Genomic DNA, 27044 nt, shown 5'->3' on the forward strand with positions numbered 1-27044 from the left:
GCCTGTCATCCTGAAAACAGAACTCCTGGGGTGACAGCTGTGTTTTGTTGCTAAACTGTGGACAATAATAGTTCATTGGACTACAAAATCCCCCAATTGTCTTTTCATTTTCTGTTTTGTGTATGTGTGTGTATTAGTGGGGGTTATTAATGAGAAGTGGTTATTGGGGTTACTAAAAGGAAGTGTCCTCTCCCACACCTGGAAGTCTAGTCTGAAGCTGAGTTGAGGCTATGTGGAGTAGGGCCTGAAGAGGAGACAGTCCAGGATGTATATAGGGAGTAGTGGAGTCGGAAGCAGAATGCTCACTTGATAAAGCTTTCTCCAGTCCCAGGCATTAGTGCAATTCCTCAGCAGAGTATGGTTCAGAAGTGCAAATCATTGGTAGCCATAGCTGTGTTCAGGCAAATCGAATCTCCGATTCCATCCGAAAAGTCAGGATCGTTCTATCAAGCTAATTTGCCACTTGATAAATTGGGAACTAGTTCTTAATTGTGCAAAAATTACTATAAAATCATAATTGTATAATCCCCCAGTGTGTAATTATGGTCCATTTTGACAATATTGTTTGTGGTGTCTCAAATCTGTAAACACAGTGCATGTATTTACAGTAAATCTCTGCAGCTAGATTTCCAATTAATTCTTTTTAATGAAAATACTTGGTATATCGCAAATTGATTGGTTTTTCTAAGTTCAGTGCTGTGGTAATTTTTCTTTCAGCACCTAAAGAGTTTGGTCCACTCTTATACACTAATAGCTTACAAATTTTAATTTTTAAAACTGAAACCATTTTAAAGTTAACTTAAACCTGGTAACTTCTTAGCTTTTCTGTTTGCCAGCATAAAATTAGCTTAAACAAATTAAGCTGAACAAAATTCCTCTCTTTAGGCCTTGGATAACACTATTTCAGTCTATAGAGAATTTTAATGGCTGAATTACAAACCATCTGAAAATTATGGTTTAATAGAGGTGCTAGCTAACCCTTAGAAATGGTAATATTGCAGTGGGTTTTGCTAAACATATATAATGGCAAAAATAATCATGAGCTTCCAAAATATACCACAAAGCATTTGGTAATTACACGCCTGTACACTAACAATATTATTTGTTTTTTTTTTCTCTAGTTTCTCTGCTTGAAGAATATAAGAACATTCCTTTCAGCATGTTGTGAGATATTTGGGATGAAGAAAAGTGAACTTTTTGAAGCATTTGATTTGTTTGATGTGCGAGATTTTGGAAAGGTAATTTAAAATTTCCTGTTTACTCATATCTTCTTTTCTGGCTGGATAAAGTGGTTATTGGGTAATGCTTGCCATTGGTTTTATATAGCAACTACCTTGATGCAAAAGAGAGGTTTGGTCTAGTTTTGTTCTTTTCACACTTGTGTTGCATTTTTCTTTTCTTTAAGTCATAGCTGACAGAGGCCACCTGCCTGGGTGTTTTAACCATTGTGTCCTTTAGATCTACTCAGGGCAGACAACCCAGTGGCTAGAATTGCAGTGGCCAATGTACACTAGCACTTCCCATCATTAGTGCTACTGGTGATGCACTAGTGCTAGCACTGGAGGAAGACTTTAGGGGAAAAGTGTAGGAGAGGCCAAAGAGGTCAAACACCTTATGTTCTACTGATGGATTTACCTCTTGATTCCTCCCTTGGTTTGGCTTGCTCACAAGGGCTGTTCTGTTGGGAGCAAGTTACAGGCACAAAAGGAACAATGTTATGGGGCTGAGAAGGACCATACAGTGGATCGGTGTCATAAGGAAAAATGTGCACGGCTGGAGGAGCAGGGAATAGCAGTGGTGGGTGATGAGAAGAGGAGTCTGGGCTGACTGTAAAGTCAAGTAAATCAAGCAGTCACTTGGCGCGCCGTATCTTTTGCGGGGAGCCTCCTATACCGTGCACGCTCTCAAGCCCTTGGAGTAACCCTATTTTCCTCTCCAGCAGTGGGACTTAGGAGGGGGGAAACAGTAACTCTCAGCCCTTCATCCCCACCCTCTTATGGCGAAGGGAGAGGAGTGGTAGCTAACTCAAGACTTGAATTCTGTGGCCCCCCCCCTTGTAGTTGCTTGAAGCTGCTGTGTTGCCTGTGGGCCTTCAAATTGTAAGGCTTGGCACTTAGAGGAGTAATGGGAAGAAGGAAAGGATCATAAGAGTGGCTAAGCATGGGGAAGGAGAGAAAAGTGAGGGTTTTGTATGAACAACAGGTGGTAACAGTAGTCAGATGAAGTGACAGTGGAAGTGGGATGTCCCTAACCCGCAGCATCACCATCTTTGCACCTATAATTTTTTTCATTGTCTAGGCTGGCAGAAATGGATGTAGGTTTAATACAGACACTCTATCTCTTTTCTCCAATATTTTCAAACCAGACTATCAGACAGCAGGAACATGCTGTGGCAGGCAAATATTCTGGTGTCTATGACTACGATCTGTGGGAACAAATCTCTTATGTACAGTTAGTGTGTCATAATGGATATCCCAATTGCATGACAAGACAGGCAATCTCTGAAGTCTGGGGAAAGGATGTAATTGCCAACTGTGTCCATGAATAGCAGGTTCATTTTAATAAGAAATACAGACATTAAGATTGTGTATGGTGAAATTGTTTGAGCAAATCCCTCTTTTGATGATCACATCTGTATGAACGCTAAATGCAGGTCAATGTCAATGTTCTAATAGGCAGGTCAGTTTGGTTATAATTAGCACTCCCACAAGCTATTACGTTCTCTACCTGTGCCACTCACAAAAGTGCAATTTGTGTTCTGCTTTTTAAAAACCAAGTAAACACTTTTCGGTCTGGTCCTTACAACCGAATGCTCATTGTTCAGTATAAACGAGGAGCAATTTATCACCATATATGGGACCTGGCTTTTGGCAAGTATGGTTTGATTCATGTAGCCAAATGATCACTGCAAATAGTAATCTACATAACATAGTTCCACTGTGTTGGCTTTTCATGTACCTCTGGATTTCTTATGTTTTCTCTACATTTTTCACCCTAAAGCAAACCTTACAAGAAGTCTTCTTTTTGCTTGCTTTCTAGATAATAGCACATTTACCTTGCTATTTGGGGATGGAAGGACTTCTGTGCACAGGCAAAGTAGATATGACCAAAGGGATATGTATTTAGTATAGGAGGAGGGTGGGGAAGAGAGAAAGGGAGGGTGAATGGGAGACAGAGAATAGAGGGTCAATGAAGTAAAAGAAGGGGCATGAGAGAGGGGGGAGAAAAAGGGTTGGAACTGTGAAAAGGAAAGCTTGACTTAGAAGGAAGAGGATAGATGAGGGAAGGTAATGGGTAAGAAGGTAATGGGTAAGAGGGATATGGGGTTATAAAGGAGTTAGGCTGATTCAGCAGAATGGAGGGAAGTGCTCCAAGTGTTGATATACCCGTAGTTAAAATAGTGGTGGGGTGCCACAAGCCATGGGCCCTTCCAGACTGGAACTGCTTGACAACTTTGGAATCTTTTTCTTTCAAACAGTTTTAAGATTTAACCCCCTCACCCTCCTTGTTTGTATAATAAGTGCCAAGCTCCAAAGTACCATTTTTACTGCTGTGAGACTGAGACATAATGATGATTAGTTACTGTGGGCTACTCTGAATTATAAAGAGCTATGTATGTAAACCTGTGATTAGTTTTTCTGTGCGCAAAAGCTGGCTTTCTCTAGTGTATTGTTTGTAACCTCCTACATACTTATCTGCTCTCTGCAGTTGCCAGCATGTATTCAGCACAGATTTCTACTTCTGAGTCAGTGGATCACTCCCCTAGTTTAACAGAAGAGCCTATAATTATCTAAAGACCATGCCATATTAAAAATATTCCAAATCAGAACAAATATCACAGACATAATTTCCCCTTTTTAACATCTGAAGATACAATATTTCCGTTACTTTTTATACATTGTACTTTATAATAGACATGAGGCCTGATTCTTATTTACACTAAGGCCCCTTTATGCTGCCTTAGTGTAAATAAGAATCAAGCCTATGGTGTTGCTTTCTGGTACTGGTGATTGAAGTGACTCACTGAGCATATCTAAATACTTTTGTTTGATCATTTGTGCAATATAAAGAGACTGGCAAACCAAGAAATTCCACCTGTCCTTTTATGCTACTGTACGTTTTTTTTGCCATGCTAGGCATAGTTAAGATATAGCATTGTACTTCTAGTCTTTTGTTTTCAAACTTGTTATATTGCCTATTCAAAAATGCCAAAGATTTTTTTCTTGGTTCTGTGAACAGCAGAGGAATTAAAACAAAAAGTCTTTTAACAGCTACTGCTCTACCAGGTATCCAGTTGCTTGCTATAATGTTAGGGTCCTTATCTAGACGTTTGTGTCAAGCCTTTCCTACTTGTTTAAATAGGCTAAAAAGTGCTTTATAATAGAGTAGCATTACTTACTATTGGTTTCTAGTTAGTTGTTGAGAGAGATCCTGGTTTACATAGTTACTCTAATGTGACCATAAAGGGCCTGATTTTTAAGACAGCTTCAGTTAGTTACTGGTGCAAAATTGTACCTGTGAAATAACATGCTGGATTGAGGCCTGTCTCAGAAATGTCGCCCACAATGTATCAATGGCTATTTGACACATGGCTTTTTGGGTTTGTGCTTTGTAAAGTTGTATTCCAAAATAAACTTTTATCTTGTGTAAACTGAAGTAGAATAATGTAAGTTTGGTATTTGTAGAGATACTATCTCTTTCATGAAAGATTTTAACTATTGCATTTTTCTTCTCCTGACACAAAATTAGCCTTAATAGTACATTATTTCTTTTATGTATACATTTGTAGTGAACAACATGTGCTAGGTGCTGTACAACATATAGGAAGGAAGGGACAATTCCTGTCTTTACAATATTTGACAATTTCATTGTCTGTGCTGCTCAGTGTCAGGGGCCTAACAATGTCTGAAAAGTCAGCAATTCCTGCTGTGCATGCATGCAAACATGCTTCCATAGTCTTGGTGAGACTAGTGACAAAGGCACAAGGGGTTATTTAATGAGACTTGCCTCCCGTGAATAATAACAGCTGTTTGAGCAAAAGTGGTGCTGCTAAACCGAACAGCGAAGACAGCGCAATACTTGCAGTGGCTGTGTGTGACAGGCATCTTTTCAGCTTCACCATTACTCTGTTTGCAGTTCATCTGTTTTCACTGCACGCAGGAATGAAAGCTTGTCACACGTGACTGGAGGTTGCTGTGTGCTCTCTCTAGTGGTAGATAAATTGACTTGTGTTTAACCAGGCTCTTTAAATGCTTGGGGACATAGTCAACTTTCTAGAGCAGATAGTGAATTTGAAACCATTAAAAAGGAGTGGAGCACTGGAAAAATATCACGTATAGTGTAGTCTCAGGGTTGTAAAATGTGTAGGAGAGTATAACATAGTGTGAGAGTTGCGCTAACAAGACTACAAAATAAGATGTATTGGTTTGGAAATGTCTCCATTTACTAGAAGCAGTGGTGATGAGAAGGAAGGTTTCCTCTGATTATTTTGATTTTTCTGTGGTCAAACAACTTTTCTTTAATTATTTCTCTATATGGAAAAAAAATGTTTGTATACATTCCCAACCCTACAGTCTTTACTCCCACAAAAGCCTTTGTGAATTCAGCAGGAGTTAGGCACGTGCAAAGGGCGACAAGATCAGCACCACTGGATTTTCCTGTTAGTCATCAACTAAAAAAATGCCATTATGTTCTCTTCATTATAAGAACCATTTTCTGAATCCTTCTCCCTGCACATGTACATAGTTAATAGAAGTTTTGTGCACAGAGAGAAGGCTGGTAGTGTGGTGTGATCACTCTAGTTTCAAGAAGATTTCTAGTTTAAAGAGGACCTTTTGGACCACAGGCATTTTCCAGACTGCTGGCCAAATGAGGATTAGGTGGATGTGTATATATTTCCACAACTTCCAGGGTATTCTAATGCACTAAAATCTTAAAGTAGATTGAAGAAACTGTAGTGCAATGCTGACCAATGCTTAACGCTTTTAAGGGGCCAAATTCAGACGTGTAAGTGAGGGCAACTCCACAAGCCCCACAAGTCTTGATTTTCATGAGCTCCTTTTATTTAAGGAACCACCTCTGAAACCACATACAATCACAGATGTGTTGAGTTTTTGTAGCTTGTACTGCAATTATATTTTTATAATTGTTGAATTTTTAAACTTATTGTAATAGAAAATATGTAGTCAGTTTTATACTATAGGTTTCCACGTTACCCATTTAAGCAAACAAACAAATTAGGAAGAACATGTCAGATGCAAATGAATAACTGATTTTAAAGAAAAGAAAGAGATAAAAAGAGGAGAAACAAAAAGGAGACCTGGTGATTATCATTTGAAATATTCCAGAGTTGTACAGTTATTTTATTAAGATCTTATTTTTTAAAATAAGCGATGGGATATGACTTGTAAGTCTAGTATTGCCTTTTTGTCCTCCCATGAAAAAAATGGTTTTATAGTTTTGATCTTTTCCCTCTTGTATGTTTCAAATCTTTTCCTTTGTTTAGACAGTGGCAGTCACAGATGGTTGGTGCTAGCTATAGCTGGATACTTCCTCCATGTTTTCTTCCCCGTGTAGCTATAAACTCCAGTAGCAGAAGTGCTATCAGGGGCAGACTGCATCCAATCCTTTAGTATGCCAGGCTGTAACTACAGTACTTTTAAAAACTATTTGGTGCTTTTTAACTATGGTGAACAGTTGTTACAAACTGTTAGGTATAAACACAGGTAGGAGCAAGTGAACTGGTTTTTCCAGTTTGAACCCACTATGACATAATGGGATTGGAAATTCGACTTGAACCGTAATGTTATTGAATTTATGTTCTGCTTTGCAACGACTCTGTGTGTGTGTGTGTGTGTGTGTGTGTGTGTGAAAAAGAGAGAGCGCGAGAGAGAGAGTGTGAGTGGTGATGGGAATGGAGATTAAAGTTCCTAAGGAAAAAGTTAAGTGAGGATGAAGCAGAGAGTGAACAGAGTGAAAAACAAAGACCCAGGCTTTAATACTGGGATCAAGGTGAGGGGAGTAGGAAAGCGTTCTTCTATTCCAAATACATAGCATTGATTTCCCTTTATCTTTTTTTTAAACTAAGTCTGCCTGAGGGGGGGGAAGGGTTTTAAATTGCAGGAAAAAAAGAAGGTTCTTGAACTAGTTCAACAAAATCAGAAAAAAAATAAGTTTAGACAGTTGCCAAGCCTCAAACTTCACGAGATTCATCCACTTCTAGTCACAATTGCCTATTCTTCTAGTAGATTTCAGTGCTGTGTTTAGCTTGCTGTTGTAGCATGAAAACCTCCACCCCCACACACGCTGATGCCAGGCAGTGTTTTCATTAAAAATTCCATCTCATTTTTCACCAACCCAGGACTGTTGGGTTCTTCCTCTCTATACCTGTGTGCCAGAATCAACAAATAATTTTGATACTTGTGCCTTCAATTCTGCCAGAATTACGTAGTCCTCTAGCATTCCCGGTCTTTGGTGTGTCTTGTGTCTCGGCAATTGCAGCTGTTATAGCTTCTCAAAGGTGATTTCAACCTACTATAGGACTCATTTGATAAAGAATAGCTCTGTGATGGAAATGGGCATCTAAAGGCCTGCTGAAGTCAATAGGAGTCCTGTTGACTGGAGCTATCTTTACTCTGGTCTTAGGAAGTATAAGGAATAGAGTGCTGATCACAGATGTACTCCTTGCTTCAAGCTTAGCTCAGTTTTCTTACCTTGTTTAAATCATATCTGTAAAGTTAATAAGTTTGAACTTATTTGATAACATGCTATTATACAAGATTTGTGAATGACATCAGAGAGCAAAAGGGCATTAGATTCACTAAGCCAAAGTGGTGTAAACAAGTATTTGATCATTCAAAATGCTATATAAGAGCTAGGTTTTATTAAAAAGCATATAGTGCAGCTTCCAGCGCGGCTACATCCTCCATCACACTCAAAAGGCTCACTTGCACAAAGTACACAGCAAAGTGCTCTGAAAATACTGAATGTGTAAGCAAGAGTCTTGTACTAGATGGTCATTTTAGCTACTCTGTCACTGTTAAGGAAATCCTGACACTGATTCAGCAGAACATCATGAACCAGCTGAAGTATCACGTTCCAAGTGTGCTGGAATTCCACCAACTATGTGTTCAAAAGATTCCAGGAAGAGCAGGCAGATGTGAAAAGAAAAAGAGTACTTGTGGCACCTTAGAGACTAACAAATTTATTTGAGCATAAGCTTTCGTGAGCTACATGCTCAAATAAATCTGTTAGTCTCTAAGGTGCCACAAGTACTCCTTTTCTTTTTGCGGATACAGACTAACACGGCTGCTACTCTGAAACCAGACAGTTATGAGTATTCACATGCCAAAATCTACATGGCAGCTTGATGGTTCTAAAAACAATGAAATTCACAGACAAGAACTAAATCTCAATACATAGAAATCAAGTGCAGTTCAACAGTACAATGATGTGATGTGACAGGTCCACCACTGTCTTGGTCTCAGGAGGCCACATGTCAAATATTTGGATAGCATCAGAAACTGTGCTGAAGGGTGCTTGAAAGATGTGGACACTTGTATAGAAGCAGCTTCAGTGGCCTGTGTGGGGACACTGTGACATCAGGCTTGCTACAAAGCTCCAGATCTATAGAACCATGGTTATACCACTGTACTGAATGGAAGTGAAACGTGGGGGCTGAGGAAATCTGAAGAACACAGGACTGATATTCTCAATTCTCATCATCTTGGTCAAGCGGCAGGAAAAGAACAAAAATGAGGACATTCTAAACCGAACCCAGCAACCACCTCCCTGAACACTTGTTCAGTTTAGGCGGCTTTGTTGGTACGGACATATTAGAATGGAAGACAAATGAATTTTGAAGTGTGTGTACCCAGGAATGCTGCTACACAGCTGACGATCACGTGGGCACCAAAAGCTTTGTTAGCATGACAAAATGCCAATGATGAACACGAACTAAATATACAGCCAGAATATACAGCCAGACCACCGTAAGTACCTTGCCAGAGATCAAGCTGAGTAGTGCTCGATCTGCAAGGAGGTTACATCCCTTTAGGATTTGCTATGATGACAGTCTTATATGTAGCTCTATATTTTTATTTAATGGTTTATGTATAAATTGTGTGTGTGAGTGAGAGAGAGTAGGGTGGGGAATGTGGCAGTGCATCAGAGAGAATGGGGTGGAGCACAGAAGTTTGACAGAACTGTAAAAGAAGCTTGGTGGGATGTGGTCCTTCTGTGTAAACTTAAACACAATGAAAATACACTTCCCTGTTAGTAATGCCTTGTGAATGTTCAGATAATACAGTTAATAATACCTAATTATGCTAGTTGGTAAGTCCTGGTCTACACCCCGATTTTGTATCAGTATGAAAAAAATCATCCCCCTCACTGAAATAGTTATTGATACAGTTATACCCAGTGGTGAGCTGGAGCCAGTTCGCACCGGTTTGCTAGAACCGGTTGTTAAATTTAGAAGCCCTTTTAGAACTGGTTGTTCCACAAGGGACAACCGGTTCTAAAAGGGCTTCTGAATTTAACCGGCCAAAAGTGGCACCGTAGGGGGAAAATTTGGTGGGTGCACAGCGCCCACTGGCAGCTCCCCGCCCCACCCCCGGCCCCAGCTCACCTCCGCTCCGCCTCCTCCCCTGAACACGCCGCTTGGCCCTGCTTCTCCGCCCCCTCCCCTGGCTTCCCGCGAATCAGCTGTTCGCACTGGAAGCTGGGGCAGGCTGAGAAGCAGGCCGCAGCTTCCCGCTCAGGCCCAGGGAGGCGGAGGTGAGCTGGGGCAGGGGGGTGCGAGGAGGGCCGCCTCCGCCGCAGCAGGTAACCCGGGGGGTGGGGGGGGGGCGCGCAGGGGAACCGCTCCCCGCCCCAGCTCACCTCCGCCACCCTCGGCTTGAGTGGGAAGCCGCCACCTGCTTCTCAGCCCTCCCAGGCTTCGCACCTAACAGCTGATTCGCGGGAAGCCGGGGGAGGGGCGGAGAAGCAGAGCGGGGCAGCGTGTTCAGCGGAGGAGGCGGAGTGGAGGTGAGGTGATCTGGGGCCAGGCGCGGGGTGGGGAGCTGCTGGTGGGTGCTCTGCACCCACCAAATTTTCCCCGTGGGTGCTCCAGCCCCGGAGCACCTAGGGAGTCTGTGCCTAAGGCGCCACCTTGGATGTGATCAGTGGGGGAGTGGCCGCTCCCCTGCCCCTAGGAGCGAGAGGGACCTGCCGGATGCTTCCTGGGAGCTGCCCCAGGTAAGCACCTCTGGGACTCCCCTCGCTCCCTGGCAGGTGCCTCTGGCTCTTAGGGGTGGGCACCCACTACGGTGGCCCACGAGACCCTCCTGCCCAGTTCTGGGGGCAGTCAGGGGAGGGGGGTGGATGGGGCAGGGGTCCGGGGGGGGTTGGATGGGGCAGGGGTTCTGGGGGGCAGGGGTGGGCAACGACCCCCTTGTGGGGTGAGGAGGGAACCCGTTGTTAAGATTTTGGCAGCTCATCACTGGTTATACCTGTAGAAGCTCTAGTGTGGGTGCCGCTATACAAGAAATAAAGGTACCTTATATGGGTATAACTTATTCCCCTTCCTCAGGGGTGAAAATAAAATTGAACTCTTACCATTATGGGGCTGGCTCTGCCTCCCGCCTGGAAGGGGCAGGGCCTCAGTAGGAGCAGCGGCGGCTGGAGCCCCGGGCCTTTTTAAATCACCGGGCCCGGGGCAGCTGCTCCTTTTGCCCTCCCCCCTGTTGGCAGCCGGGGGCGGGGCGAGTGGGGGCATGTAAAAGGGGCAACTACATTAACGTCATTGCCATGGCAATGACGTTAAAGTGCTGCTGTGGCAGCGCTTTAAGTAGGGTCCTTTAAAGTGCTGCCACGGCAAAGTCTGCTGTACGGGCCGATACCGACCCGTAGCGCCTTACTTTCACCCCTGCCTTTCCTGTATGGGAATAGCTATACTAGTATAACGGCATCCACATTAGGTTTTTTGGGTTTTTTTTGCCACTTTTACTATGCCGGCGTAGTTAAAACTGCAAAACTTTTAGGAGTAGACAATGCCTATCTGACGTTGCTGAAGACATAATTCTACTGTTTAGAATTTTGCTCCTTTGGAGACTGATCCCGCTAGGCGCTGAGTGTCCTAAATTCCCATTGAAGGTAATAGAAATTCACTGAAGGCATTTCTTAGGCGATGCCCAGCACCTCACAGGTTTAGGTTGTTAAGAAGTGGAAGGAGAACGATGCACATAGGGCATTGACCTCTGAAGTTAAGGAAACACAGCTATGTGGAGTGCCCAGGACTGGAGTTGTGAGGCAGAAGAGAAGAGCAAAGGGAGTGGAGAAAACTGCATGAACCTGCATCTGGTCTTTCGCCACTCCAGTGCAATACACATTTGCAGCTGTGGGTAAAGACACTCCTGCCATTGTCCCCAAACAGCTTAGAATAAAACCAACATTTCAGGAAAGATGTAGACAAATTGGAGAAAGTCCAGAGAAGAACAAAAATGATGAAAGATCTAGAAAACATGACCCATGATTGAAGATTGAAAACATTGGGTTTGTTTAGTCTGGAAAAGAGAAGACTGAGAGGGGACGTAACAGTTTTCAAGTACATAAAAGGTTGTTAGAAGGAGGAGGGAGAAAAATTGTTCTCCTGAACCTCTGAGGGTAGACAAGAAGCATTGGGCTTAAATTGCAGCAAGGGCTTTTTAGGTTGGACATTAGGAAAAACTTCCTAACTGTCAAGGTGGTTAAGCACTGGAATAAATTGCCTAGGGAGGTTGTGGAATCTCCATCATTGGAGATTTTTAAGAGCAGGTTAGACAAACACCTGTCAGGGATGGTTTAGATAATACTTCGCCCTGCTGTGAGAGAGAGGGACTGGACTACATGACCTCTTGAGATCCCTTCCAGTCCTGCAATTCTATGATTCTATGATTTTAAAGGCTTCTCATGTATTTTAGGGCAGGTTTACACAAGAAGCACTACATTTGTGCAGCTGCACCGCTGTAGAGTCTGGTGAAGATGTTGTGTGCTGGCAGGAGAGCACGCTCCCATCACATAATTACTCCACCTCTGTGAGAGGCAGAAGCTATGTTGGCGGGAGAGCTGGTCGCTGTAATTTGTGTTGCTCAGGGGCGTGTCTTTTTCACACCTCGGAGCTACATAATTTAGATCGACTTAAGTGGGAGCGTCATCCTTCCCTCAATCTTTACATTTTCTGCCCTTTTCCCTCCCAATGTGTATAGCAGAGGTATTGTGTTTCTTACTGGGTTAAAAATTTCATCTGTGAATAAAAGTTGTCACTGGAGTTCAAAATACTAAAGGATATTCTTTGTATTATGTATTTGTAGAAGGAAGATGCAAACATAGAGTATTTGACTGTAGTATGAACTTGTTTCATGGGGCTATCAGTCAAGATGCTGGTTGGTGGCTATCTTCATGTAAGGGTAAAAGAGGAGACTCTATATATGAAATCCTAATGAAAGTTATGAGAGTTTGAGATTCGTGTACTATTTTTTTTTAAAAGCCAAAGTTATGGCATCTTAATGATGTTGTATTGTAGATATAACCCCTGCCCCCAGTGACTTTTATTGAGTATCAGATACTGAAATGCAGCACTTTTGGGAGCCATTAATTTAAAATGTTCAAGTATTACTTTTTATTATGGTAAAAGTGCTGAAATGTGGGGAAATAGTTTGGAGAGAGTGAATTTACAAAGATAATGGAGTCATTCAAAATATATATTCTGTATCTCCACTAAAAACAAGATCCCAGTTATTTTAGAAGTGGATCTAGAAAAGTGGCTTGGTGGTTTGCTTCAGAAATCAGTTTTTTACAGTTAGTCTTTTTTTGGTCAAATGCCTAAATATTTAGGCTTCTCAAATGTAGTTATGGCTCAGAATTTTATTTTGATAGTTTATCAGTGAGATGTGCTGATTTGTCTTGCCACATCACAAAATCATTAGGCAATCTACAGGTGTTTGAGGTCTAATGAAGAGTTCTTATCCAGGCAGTGAAATGTTCTTGTCAGTATCGGAGCCCTTTAGGACTTTCATAATGTGGACTTTTGTTCAGTTAGGTTCTTCTCAGTAAACATGACCTGCTGTCTGTGGAGCCTGGATTAATGGAAAAATTGAGCTTCCAAGCTCTCGTTTCCTGCCCATGTGTCTCCGTTGCTATAGTGATCTTACCAAAATGTTATTCAGCTATGACTCAGGTATCCTATGGGATAGGGTAGCATTATGGAATTCTGTTTGGGGTGAGGGAAATATTGAAAAATAGGTCTTTGTTTTTGTCTTGAATAGATTTAAAATGGTTAAAGGAGATACTTGTTAAAGTCTGTCATAAAATGTTGTTAAAACAAACTTTATAAAACCTATTGAAATATTTAAAAAAATAAAAAGTAAATTTTGTTTTTCATTTCCTGTAATATTGAAACCTAAGCATTGCAGCACTAAGATATTGAAAGTGAAACTGATTGTAAACAAACATGAAACAGAAAAGAGATAAATAAAAGGTATTTGTGGTTGACAAGCATGCTGGATTTTCAAAATTATTTCGTTTTTAACAATTTAAGGTTGAGTAGCTACTTCAAAGGGAAAATACCAAATTAATATCACATGTAAACGATAGTCAAGAAATGTTTGTTTACAATATGTGACATGCGAGTAAATCTTTTTCTTTGTTTTAGCGACTTGTTATGAGGAATGGGAAGCCTCATTTTTATGTAATGGGGGAACACAAATATGTATGTAAATTTTTGTTTCATACTAATTCATATTACAGGTTTTGGACTTTTGTTGAACCAGTAACTGTTCAGAGACCTGTTTTTTCACATCAACCCAGCAAGTTAGGGATGCTGAGCCTAGGATGATGAGATTTCCAAGATGAAAAACTATGACAATTTCATGGCAGTGGAGCTGAGCAGGCAGAAGCGGGACTGATTACAAACTTTTTTCCCCACCCAGTATTTTGGTCACAGTAACAGTTCCCCCTTTCCTCTGCCTTTGAATCTCCTTGCATCTGTTGCCCTGGCTCCCTAGCTCCTTCTCTTTCCTCCCATATGTTCTGAGGTTGCAATGAAACTGGCAGAAACTTCTGGTTTCACTAGAACCTAATAAGTAGGGCCCTACCAAATTCAAGGCCATGAAAAAACGCGTCACGGACCGCGTGAAATCTGGTCTCCACCGTGAAATCTGTATAGTATAGGGTAAAAGCACACAAAAGACCAGATTTCACGGGGGATACCAGCATTTCTCAAATTAGGAGTCCTGACCCAAAAGGAGGTTGTATGGGGGTGGCAAAATTTAGAGTTGCAGGATTGCCACCTTTACTTCTGTGCTACCTTCAGAGTTGGGGTGCTGGAGAGTGGTGGCTGTTAGCTGGATGCCCAGCTCTGAAGGTGGTGCCCCGCCAGCAGCACAGAAGTAAGGGTGGCAATATCATACCATGCCACCCTTCTGCGCTGCTGCCTTCAGAACCTGGTGCCCGGAGGCTGCTGACTGAGGGGCCCAGCTCTGCAGGCAGCAGTGCAGAAGGATGGCAATACCAAACCATGCCACCTTTGCTTCTGCATTGCTGCTGGTAGAGGCTCTGCCTGCAGAATGGGGCTCCTGGCCAGCAGCCGCAGCTCTTCAGCTGCTCAGCTCTGAAGGCGGTGCCTCTGCCAGCAGCAGCACAGAAGTAAGGGTAGCAGGACCACAATAACTTTGCAACCTCCCCTCAACTCCTTTTTGGGTCAGGACCCCTACAATCACAACACCATGGAGTTTCAGATTTAAACAGCTGAAATCATGAAATTTACTATTTTTAAAATCCTGTGACCAAAATGGACTGTGAATTTGGTAGGGCCCTACTAATAGGGTATCGTGGGACTAGCTCAGTAAGGGGGGACCTCTCATCACCATAGTTGATCTAGTAACCTCACAAATACCTGTGACATTAGCCCATAAAGCTAAAGTTGCTGAGCTAGTGACCTCGTAGCAACCTGTGCCTTGATATCAGACCAGAAAGCTATATAGTTGAGAGAGTGGAAGCTATATAGTTCCAGAGAGTGGAAGTAGGTGAAGCTTGTTGCCTTCACTTTGCCCCTATTTCAGTGGAGAAAGGGATACCTTTTTACTCTTCCCTATCCAGGATCCAGGGAAACAGAGCTGACCAGGCTGTTCTATCTCCACTCCTCTCCATATTGGATTGTGGTTGTGGGAGCAGTGTTGCCCCTCTATATAGCTCCATGCTCTTTGTGTGTGACTGGCCGTAGGGGGTACTGTCTCCCTTCTGATATGCTTGTTCTGTTCTCCCTGTTGTGTCTCCTGTGTCATGTCCTATAGCACAAAGATGCTAGAATGTCACTTTGCTACAAGATCTCATCATCCATGATGAGGTATAGCCACTAAAACTAGTACCCCCCCGCCCCGTTGCTTGTGACCCAAGCAGAGCATACATTGTACAGTGAGGAAGATTACTATGCTTTAGGGCTCCATAATGTTCCTATACATAAGCAAGTAGTATTATCCGCATTTCACAGAGGAACAAATGGGAAAACTGAGGCAGAGAGAAATTGTGACTTGCTCCCACAGAAGTTGGGAATTAAGAGCGCAGTTTTATGTAAATGCTGAAGCTTAATTTGTGATAGAGAAATGGTGAATTAATAAGCCAATTTTGGGAAAAAAAAAACTTCTCTAAACAAGCCTTAGTGACATTAGGTGTAAGGTATTATGATACTCATTCCAAGAGTAAAAGCCAATAGAGTATTAAATTTGGTGTCCTCTTTCGAATGGGCACCAGTTTTGCTACAATGTGTTGGGTGTGCCAGGCAGAGTAGTTTAATCAGTGACGAGCTGCCAAAACCTTAACAACTGGTTCTGTCCTTACCCCACGAGGGGGTCGTTGCCGACTCCCGCCCTCCGGGACTCCTGCCCCATCCAACCCCCCCCGCGTTCCTTGATGCCCCCCCCCCAGGACCTCTGTCCCATCCACTCCCCTCCCCTGACTGCCCCCAGAACCGGGCAGGAGGGTCTCGTGGGCCACCATAGTGGGTGCCCACCCCTAAGAGCCAGAGGCACCTGCTGGGGGGCGAGGTGGGGAGTCCCAGAGGTGCTTACCTGGGGCAGCTCCCAGGAAGCAGCCGGCAGGTCCCTCTCACTCCTAGGGGCAGGGGAGCGTAGCTGGGAGCGGGGGGGAGCAGCTGCTCCCCCACTGATCACATCAAAAGTAGTGCCTTAGGTGCTGACCCCCTAGGTGCTCCGGGGCTGGAGCACCCATGTGGAAAATTTGGTGGGTGCAGAGCACCCACCAGCAGCACCCCACCCTGCGCCTGGCCCCAGATCACCTCACCTCACCTCCGGGGCTGGAGCACCGACGGGGGAAAATTTGGTGGGTGCAGAGCACCCACTGGCAGCTCCCCACGCCCGGCCCCAGATCACCTCACCTCCGCTCCGCCTCCTCCGCTGAACGCGCTGCCCCGCTCTGCTTCTCCACCCCCTCCCCCGGCTTCCCGCGAATCAGCTGTTAGGTGCGAAGCCTGGGACGGCTGAGAAGCAGGTGGCAGCTTCCCGCTCAGGCCGAGGGTGGCGGAGGTGAACTGGGGCGAGGAACGGTTCCCCAGCGCGGCCCCCCCCCCCCCCCGGGTTACCTGCTGCTGCGCGGGCGGCCCTCCTCGTGCCCCCCTGCCCCAGCTCACCTCCGCCTCCCTGGGCCTGAGCGGGAAGCCGTGGCCTGCTCTCAGCCTGCCCCAGCTTCCCGCGCGAACAGCTGATTCGCGGGAAGCCTCAGGGGGCAGAGAAGCAGGGCCAGGCGGCGTGTTCAGGGGAGGAGGTGGAGGCGGAGCGGAGGTCAGCTGGGGCCGGGGGGTGGGGCGGGGAGTTGCCGGTGGGTGCTCTGCACCCACCAGATTTTCCTCTTGTGTGCTCCAGGGCTGGAGCACCCATGGAGTCGGTGCCTAAGGTGCCACTTTTGGCCAGTTAAATTTAGAAGCCCTTTTAGAACCGGTTGTCTCTTGTAGAACAACCGGTTCTAAAAGGGCTTCTAAATTTAACAACTGGTTCTAGCGAACCGGCTCCAGTTTACGACTCAGTTTAATCCTAATACAGTATGCAATTGCACATGACCAGGCAGTCTTGAATGCAACACTTACTTACTGAAGTACTGTATAGGGAGTTGTTAGCTCTTGCTTAGCTGTGTCTCATCTTATGTGGAATGCCTTTCCTCTATGAGTAATCTACTTCATGAGTAACATATGCTCTGACAGACGTCACTCCATGAAGTGGCTGTCTCTTAAAAAGGGGAATAAAACATACAAAAACATTTCTCATTTTAACTAATACTGCCTAGACATAAATCAAAGATTAAGATTTTCTTTTTGCAAAAAGTAAAAGCTAAAAGCCAGGCAATATCTAGAGCTAGGCAACCTAGAGACCATTATTTAGGAGAACTGAGTCTAAGTATTTCCTACCAAAATGCTTTTTTCTGCAGCTGTTAAAGTGTAGAATTTAATTAATCTGACACGGGTGATCTGCAAAGCGTTTTAAAAATAATTTGGCTTGTGCTCTTTTTGCTCTTTTTAATGTATTAAGGGGGCCAGGATGACTTTTTAAACTTTTTTTGTTTCTGTTTTACCTTAGAAATTTCAAGTCTTGTCTTCTCTGATTCTCTGAGGACGTCCTGGGGGCTAAATCTTGCATGTTGTGAACTTTCGCATCTTAATTGAAAGGGGTTGTGCGTGTTGAATCTCTAACGGACATCCGGGGCCAGATTCCTAGCTATGCCTGAGAAGTACAAAGTGCGTATTGAGAGAGGGGGTGCAAAGGCTGCTAAACTTACAGAGCATGCAGGACCAGGACTCGCTGCTTTGAGTTACAGCAATTCTCTCCTCCTTCCCACCTCACTGCTCTAACACCATTTGCTAATGGCACCAAGGGGCCAAAACCAGAGTTGGGTATTTGTACGTTGTAGGGGGTGTTGGCGCCGTTGGACCTTTGATCTGGCCATAGCTTTTTCCTTGCTACACTGGCAGCAGGAAAGAAGAACAGAAGATTCTTGTGGATGATTCTTCTTGCACTGGGGCTGGATAACGCCGCCCCCCCCCCCCCCCCCAAAAAAAAAAAAAAAAAAAAGGCCAAAGCTCTGTTGCTATCTTAATAAGTTCTCAGACATTTGCCTTTATGAATTACACCTGTGCAGTGCACAGCTATAGTAAGGCATTTATCTATGCCATGCCAAGAGTCCTAGATTGTCATCAGAGATAACCAATCACCACCCTTACTCTGCAGCTAATTTGCACGCAACAATATCATTGGTTGTACGAGGGAGACTGCATAGATGGTGGAGTACTTGGCCTACTGCCACAGCTGTGGGACAGCGTGGGCTTTCAGTTACTAGTAAGCAGCATAAATTTTTTGCATAGAATGACAACAGCTGGGTAGTGAACTTGTTTAAATTTCAGCACAGTTGGAGGAGGATTCAAACTTTAGGTTAATGTAATATTCAGTCTTTCCAAGAATGATAATTCTAATATGCCACATTTAGTATTTTATTTTTGGAAACAAACTGCAAAAATATGATGAGAACTCAGACAAGTCTCAGGACACAAACACACAGTTTCCTTGAAATGTGTAGTATGCGATGCACTTAGAGCTGAATTTATTTCTTGGAGCACAATATTTTTACATTTCTAGAAAGTGTTTCTAGGAGCACATGGGATCTTTTTCAGGGAAAAAGGCAACACACCACATTTACTGAGAATACAGCAGTTAGCATATGCTTTTCAGTCTCTCTCTCTCTCTCTCTCTCTCGCACACACCATGCACACAGTCCTGCCAGTTGATGTTTATAGTTACCAGTCCAGAGTCTGGATCAATCTAGTGGCCAGCCAGATTGGTCGCATAGGGGAGCCAGGCTATGTTGGTCGCAATCCGATGCTCCTGGAGTTTTGGCAAGATGAACCCAAAGTCCCATGGCGAAGCACCCTGTTATTATAGTCTTTTTTCCTCTGTTGAAGTCTATGGATTTTGCTGTGTCAGTTTGTGACCTGTTACTCCTTAGTTGGTGTTACCTTTTGATGTTAACATTCCAAAACACCTCCAAGAGGGTCCTCCTGTCCTGGTTTCAATTTAATCAATTATCTTGTCTTTAGAGGTGCCAGCCTCCACCTCAGGGTTGTCAGTCTGCCGTTCCTCACTTATGGATGTGCGTTGATGGTTCTCTGGTATCCTTAAGTTTCTTCACTCCTCCTTCCTTGGCCATCTGACTTTAACAGTGGCCTTCACACCTTATCTTTTCCTGATGCATACATTCCTCATTCACACAAACAGTCTTTTACAGAGCCCTTCAGACAGGATAACATTTTGGAAAGGATTATATGGTTACTAAAGGAATTACAAAAGAACCTTACACAACTTAGCTTGAAATGCATAGAAGAAGCAAGACCTCATAGCAAATACTGTAATGAAATCTTATCCTAAAACAAAAGGGTGACCATAATCAGTCATAAGGATTGGTCTGGTCTGTCCCCTGCCTTAACATCAGTACAAACACCTGGCAGTCTGTCAAATGTGTTTCTACCAATGTCCCAGAGGGTCATTCCTTTGTGCTATTCAAAAAGGGTGGCTGGCAGGATGATCAAATCACACATTAATTCTTATAGTACAAATATAAAATCCTGCTCCTACAAAGGTGCTATGCATTACACATTTTAAAAAATAGGGTTAAATAAGGTTTTATTCATGGACATGGGTATACCTTAAGTTGAATATGCGTAGCAGAAAACATTTTCTACTGTACATCTACTTAAGTGACATTTGACAGAATTGTTTAGGAAAACAGTTGAGAGCTAATCCTCTTGCATATATAATGAATCCTCCAAAAGTCTACTTCATGGGTTATTTAAAACCTTAAAAGGTTTAAAGTGTTTCTAATATATAACTGACTTGAGCAAAAGTACATTAGCAGCGTTGTATGAGCGAATGATGTGTGCTACCTACAGTAGCAAACTGATGTTAGCAAAGACATTCTGTGCACGATGTTATCCAGCTTTCACCAAACTGTATAAATGAGTTTAGGGAATATTGGTTGACAGTGCTCATATGGGAGAGAGGAGTAAAAGTATAATGTAGGTCACAGTGAAACAAGGATGTAGAAAGTTTACTTCCAATATTTGCTTCAGAAAAATCCACTATTCCGTTTCTTGTGTTGGTAGTTTGTTCAGAATTTCAAAACAGGCCCAAAGCTTATGGACAAACATATTCATTATAGATAATGTTTACTAAGCAATTAGGGGAGGTTTATTTTCTAGCACTAGGTAAAACCAGGAGAACAGATTTTTTAATTCTGCTATTTATTGGTTTGCGAGCAGTGGGGCAGGCCCTTGGGGAAAGAGGATTGGCAGGGGCGGCCTCAGGGGTCCTGTTACCAGCAATTAGAAAGGTGACAACCCTATACTTAATTCTGCTGTCAGTTACACAGATTTGTGGCAAATTCTGTTGAAATGAATGGGAGTTGCATCCATATAATTGACGGCAGGAGAGGATCCTATGAATCTGATTCTGATCTAATTTAAAATGAGTTTATTCCATTGTAACTACATTGGTTTCAAAGAAGTTAGTCTTGATTCATAATTTTACATGAGATCAGAATCAGGCCCTAAATGCTTTAGATTTAAGTAAGGAATTTGAAAGTACTAGACAGCTTTGTTCAATAATGATGAGAGACAACGTACAGGTTTCAGAGTAACAGCCATGTTAGTCTGTATTCGCAAAAAGAAAAGGAGTACTTGTGGCACCTTAGAGACTAACCAATTTATTTGAGCATAAGCTTTCGTGAGCTACAGCTCACTTCATCGGATGCACAACGTACAGTAATTTTGCACCATGAGAGTGAATAATGTGGAGAATCAGTTGCAGTACACACTTGAGAATTTGGGGTGTTGAGTTGGCATTCAGGCAATACAGCTTCTGGTGTTAAGGATTTACTGGCAGCTATTTTTTTAGTTGAAATTTGATCCTTCTTTACAAACAGAAAAAGCTTAATCAATACTAGTGAAGATGCAGTTAGGTTAGACATCCCAGTTTGTGTAGCTTCTGATAAATTCTTTTGTATTTTTGATCAAGAGCTCATAGCTGCACCCAAGAAAATGTAAGGGGACTGTTGCTCCCTTGCTAACAGTCAGTGGGGGTCTTTTGGTTGGCTAGCTCCCAGTACTAAAAGGGGAAGGGTCTATGGGAAATAAGGACTCTGAGACTGATAGTCCCCAGGAACAATGGGGAGAGGCCAATGCGCCAGGTCAGCCTGAATGACAGGGCGGGCAGGCTAATCAGAGAGTCAGGAGGCCAGGGAGGTCCCGTCCTCTGTGTGAGCTGGAATTGCCTGGGTCAGACAGAGTGGGGCCGAGCTAAGGAGACAGCAGGGGCCCAAGCTGAGCTGGGGAGCAGAGCTGTGCCAGATCCAGAGAGAGCAGACCCTGTTCTGGGAGCAGAGCTGCAGCCCCAAAGCTAGAGGCACAGCCCAGAGAGAGCAGACTTGCAGCTTTCTTCCCCAGGGCAGCAACCAGAGCCAGAGGGTCCAGAAAAGCAGCCAGGAAGCAGGTCATTGCTGGGAGCAGAGTCACAGAAGCAGCCTGCAGAGCAGACCTGTCCTGGGAGCAGAGCTGTAGCAACCAGAGGCAGAGGGGGCCAAAGAAGAAGCCCAGGGAGCTGGAGGCAGAGCAGCAGCAGCCGTGCTGAGACAGAGTGGTGGAGCTGGGGCTGGAGCAGTCCGGAGCTGGGTATGGTGAGCAGCTGGAGAGAGTGAGGGGGACCCTGGGCAGCGGGCCCAGCACAGGGAGACGCCTCAGCCAAGAAGCTCTGCAGGCCAGGCTTGGATCGTAACCCTGACAGGGCGGGGGTGACACTGGGAAGAAGGGTCCTACCTCTCAGAGCCTGAGAGCGTGTGGCCACCACCAGAGCAAGTGTCCAACCCAGAGCATCTCTACAGCACAGCCAGGGCCTGAGAAGAAGGCCTGGGACTAACAAGGAACAGACTGTGAAGTGCCCTGACATTCCAGAGACACTGCTTGTGATGTTCCCTGCCGCAGAGCGGGTTGATGTGTTTCCTTTAACCTTTCCCATTTTTCCTTATTCTTTTTAAAATTAATTGTTGATTAAATAACTTGCATTTGCTTTAACTTGTATGTAATGGTCAGTGGGTCACAGAAGTGCCCAGTGCAGAGAGAGTACCCTGGAGTGGTCACACCCTAGCCCCTATCCTAGGTGACCACAGCAGGGTTGGGGGTCGAGCCCCCCCCAGGAATCCCAGGCCCAGCCTTGTTGGGGTTACGAGGACTCTGCCAGACAGGAGCGTGGAAGGGGAGTTCTCAAGGGCAGGGAGGCCACTGGGTAAAGGAAGTGGGAGCGAGGACTCAGATCCTTTCGTTAGCCCACTTCACCGGGGTAGTGCAGAAGCCAGGAAAGTTCCCACAATAGTGGGACTATTCCCCCGCTTACATAATGTTAAAGCAAGATTTTTATTTGAAGAATAAGATAGATCTGAAAATATCAATCTTCTCAAATGCAGATTTGCAGGCAGAAAATAAATATAGTAAAATCTGATTTCTTCTTGTGGGAATGCAGCTAAATTATCTTTGGTTTTCTTGGATGCTATTTCTCTTCTGGGGATTATTATAAGATTTTCATTTTATTTTATTTTATTCAACCTGAATATTTTAAATTAATTGTAACCAAAGGTATGTTACAAAGAAGAGTTCAGTTACATACGTGTGTGATGGGTTTGACTCACCAATGCATAGGCTTGCAGGATATCTGCACCAGTGAGACAATTGCCCTGAGGAGGTGGCAAATGATAGTGTTGTCACTTTCCTGTTTTGGAAGGTTTGCTATGGGAGGGAGGGTTGAAGTTCTGGATGGGATCCCATAAAAGCACTTAATCGGTGCGTCTATAGAGTGCGTGCTGTGGCAACCTTATGCTGCTGTGCCCTCCCGCTAGGCTAATATTCCATCCTTGGGGGCTCCATAGCCTGGTTATGCCAACAGCCGCCAAGGAATTAATTTGGCCCAACATATGTCTATAACAGGGGTCTCAAACACGTGACCTGCAGGGTTATTTTCTGCGGCCCGCCAGCTCCCAGCGCTACTCCCTCCCCCCCAGCATTTACCTAGAGTGGCTCCGGTCCGGCACGCTCCGGGGGCAGGGCAGGCTCCCTGCCTGCCTGCCCTGCCCCCGCGCCACTCTGGGAAGTGGCCAGGACCTGGAGGAGGGGGGGCAAAGGGGTCTGTGTGTTGCCCTGACTGCTCCTCCAGGTACCTCCCCCGAAGCTCCCGTTTGCCTGCCAGAGATTTTTTAGTTTCAGAGTAGCAGCTGTGGTAGTCTGTATTTGCAAAAAGAAAAGGAGTACTTGTGGCACCTTAGAGACTAACAAATTTATTTGAGCATAATCTTTCGTGAGCTACAGCTCACTTCATCGGATGCATTCAGTGGAAAATACAGTGGGGAAATTTATATACATAGAGAACATGAAACAATGGGTGTTACCATACACACTGTAAGGAGAGTGATCAGGTAAGGTGAGCTATTACCAGCAGGAGTGCGGGGTGGGGGGGACCTTTTGTAGTGATAACCAAGGTAGGCCATTTCCAGCAGTTGACAAGAACGTCTGAGGAACGGGGGGGAGGGGCGGGAATAAACATGGGGAAATAGTTTTACTTTGTGTAATGACCCATTCACTCCCAGTCTCTATTCAAGCCTAAGTTAATTGTATCCAGTTTGCAGATTAATTCCATTCAGCAGTCTCTCGTTGGAGTCTGTTTTTGAAGTTTTTTTGTTGAAGAATTTCTGACAGTTTGTTGATGTTTGGCCTCAGTGACTGAGCAGTGGAAACCTTCAGGATTGCAGCAAGGTGTGCATCAGATAGTTGTTTGGTATTTTGACTTGTTTATATTCATTGTGGAGAAAAGTGACGCTGCCTCCATGGCTGACTCTGCTCAGCAACTAGTGATGCTGCCTCCATGGCTGACTCCACCTGGCAACTCGTGATGGTATCTCTGTCCCTCTCTCCCAGCCAGTCGGAGCTGTGGGGGGCGGCGGGCCACAGTGGGGAGGTTCTCAGGCCTCAGATGGCCCGTGGGATGGGACTTTGAGACCCCTGATGTAGAGGGTTCTCATGGGAGAGAGTTGCTGTGCTATGTTCATGTGGAGTACTGTAGCAGGTGCTTTCGGAGAGCTAAAGGCGCATTCTGGCCACCCATGGTAATTATTACTATATCCTTGCACAGCTCAATTTGTTGCAGTCATACAACTTGCAACTCCCCAAGGGCTCCGTTTGTCTTTGGACTTTACGGTTCAGTCTCAAGATATCTGTGACTGGTTTAATTCCGTTTACCCTAAACATACATACTTTCGACCTTTCACCCTTTTTGGTTCCATTATCAAGTGTCTTTCCCTAATTTCGCACCCTGACTACAAAAATTTCTTAATAATAAAGTGATAAATAAAATTTGCTGTGTAAGAGGTCTATTAAAATGCAGCAATGGTGTTTTCTGCTTCCTGAAAAAATTTAAGAGGTATTCATATCCAGCAAACGTTAGATAATTTAATCACAAGTTTGTAAGGGAGTTACACATGACATAAGCATGGAAAAGAGCTGGAATACTAGACGCTTGATAGTAAAATGTCCCTTGGTTATGTGGATTGTATGGAGCAGTTGACATCTTTATTTCCTGTTTCTTTATGGAGATCTATGCTAATCCCACCTTCCACACATACGTAAGTATTAATGTAATTCAGGAATGGCAAAAGCCACAACCAGAGAACGTTCCGACATAAAAGTAACAGTTTTCGCATCTACTTCAAAGGGGTTAGATTAACTGCATATTCAATTTTGAAGCCTAGAGTTAATGCAGAAATTTAGGGCAAACACCTTTTTAGTGGACAACGCACCTTCTGCAAAAGGCTGGGCACAAAATTGAATGGGAGCTGAGGATATCCAGCACTTTGCAGAAGGTCCTTCATTTGAGGTTAGCAGGTGTCTAGATCTTCTCATTGTTCTGGTCTTTGTGGGAACGCTTCATTTCTCCTGAGTCACAATATTCCACCTGTGCCTCGCACAGTTCCCTGATTCTAGGTAGTTAGTTTACCAGTGTTGACAGTACCAAATTAACAATATCCTAGTAATAAGAGTGTTGAGTTCGAAAGGGTGGGAGTGGAATATAAACTGTTCTCTCCCTTTCTAGGTTGCAGCTTTGCTAGTGGTTCCCTAGTGGTTCTGAAGATTAACAACCTATTAGTCTGTATGAAATGAAAATGAAGGAAAGAGGAGAAATTAAGAAGATAGCAAGACACAGAAAGGAAAAGTATGAGGAGAAAAAGGAAGAATGGGAGCAGAGGGGGGAATCCATTATTAACAATAACTATTTGTATTATTGTAGTGCCTAGGAGCCCTAGTAATGGACCAGGAGCCCATTGTGCTAGGCACTGTACAAACACAATAAAAAGGCCTATGCAGTGGGGATCTACAATAAATTGTGATGATAAAGGCATAGGAGATGTTTTGATCAGTTAAGACTCATGTAAGCTAGGAAATCATTGTTATTGATGATAGTTTTCCAAATGATTCCTTCTGAACTGGAACGGAAAATGATTCTGGTGGTTGTGGAAACCAGACAAAACCATTTCCGATACCATTTCAGAAAGACTTGCTGCCACCGTGTCTTAATTATGTGTTCTTAAATGATTTTGGCTACATTAGCACTTGAACTGTTTTCTATGGTGGTTCAAGTGGAACAGTTGTTGAAAACGATTTTAAGCTATGTTTCAATCTCTTAATAGACAGAACTTCAATTAATATTGGGTGTTAGATGGCATATGAGGCTGCCTCGCCACTTGAACATAATTAATATTGGACCTGATTCTGCAATCCTTATTCATGTTGAATATGATTTATTCACGAGTCACCCCACTGAACTCAATGGAACTGTTCACAAAACCAAATTATGCTTATTGTAAGAGTTGTATTGGGCCTATTATATTTTTATTTTATATTTTGTTTCTACTCCTTCATGTCTCCACTCTTCAAACTGTGTAGCAAATACGTCAGGGGAATCTCTTGACTTGATCATTAATGGTTATTTTTGAATGAACTATGAATTTTTGGTTCATATATATTTTTAATTAGAAATGAGGAAAAAGCTAAATCCTGGTGTAAATCTATTTTGTAATGTTAAGTTATATGTTGAAAGCAAGGTTGGCATTTTCAAAAGTGCTATGAACTGTGTCCAATTTCATGAAGCCTGTCTTGCCTTTGTGCAAAAGAATCAATTTGACAGAATGACACAAACCATCTGATGGCTTTACATTGATTGGTGTGAGTTCATCACACATTGGGCAGACAAATCCTCAGGGCAAAATCCTCTTCTGTGTGAAGTGTCTCATGGCCTGAGGATCCCTGTGCACTAGCAACCCAGTGAATCTCATTTGGAATCCTTTTTCTTGCCTGCTCTTCTGCTACTGTTAATAGGCTGTGGGAGGTTTTTGTAGATCCATGCTCAACCTGTTCATGGTGTTCATGTCAGTAGGCCCATGTGATATACATCACCAAGTGTATTGTTCTAATAGCCGTGCAGGATGGATGACTGAGGTAATTTTAATGGGCAAAGACCAAAAAATCATAGTGCACCATGCATACAAAATCTCAGCTCTTTGTATTATGTTTATTCAAGAAAGCACTGGGCTGAGGACTGAGCCTTGATCTCAATGTAAACGGGAATACATCTAGAACAGCATAGTTACGTAGTAATAATGTAGTACCCAGTGAAATACAAACTGAATCAAAAGAGCTCTGTTTCTGCCTTTTCAGTTTTCTTTCTCTTTTCCCCTTCATCCTCCTCATTTGCTTTTGTTTCTTTTTTCTCTCCCTTTTATCTAGGGTTGCCAGTTTTTGGTTGGAGGTATTCCTGGAGATTTCATCACACGATATAATCTTTAATTCCTGGAGACTCCCCGTCAATCAATCTTCTCTCCCTTGTTTCCTCTCTCTTCCTCCCTTGCACTTGGCTCCCTCCACTTCACCCCAGTAAGAA

The 27044-nt window shown here is 43.7% G+C and overlaps 1 protein-coding gene across 2 annotated transcripts in view; it reads left to right on the top strand.

Annotated features, from left to right (window-relative positions):
- VAV3 (vav guanine nucleotide exchange factor 3) overlaps nt 1-27044 on the top strand; it is a 244734-nt gene that overhangs the window by 51290 nt on the left and 166400 nt on the right. For both annotated transcript variants that reach the window (XM_007055209.4, XM_043552808.1), the window contains exon 2: nt 1122-1238. In XM_007055209.4, the coding sequence (XP_007055271.2) occupies nt 1122-1238 (117 nt within the window). The remainder of the gene's footprint in view (nt 1-1121; nt 1239-27044) is intronic.

Source organism: Chelonia mydas, chromosome 8 (assembly GCF_015237465.2).
Source record: "Chelonia mydas isolate rCheMyd1 chromosome 8, rCheMyd1.pri.v2, whole genome shotgun sequence".
Lineage (NCBI taxonomy): Eukaryota > Metazoa > Chordata > Testudines > Cheloniidae > Chelonia > Chelonia mydas.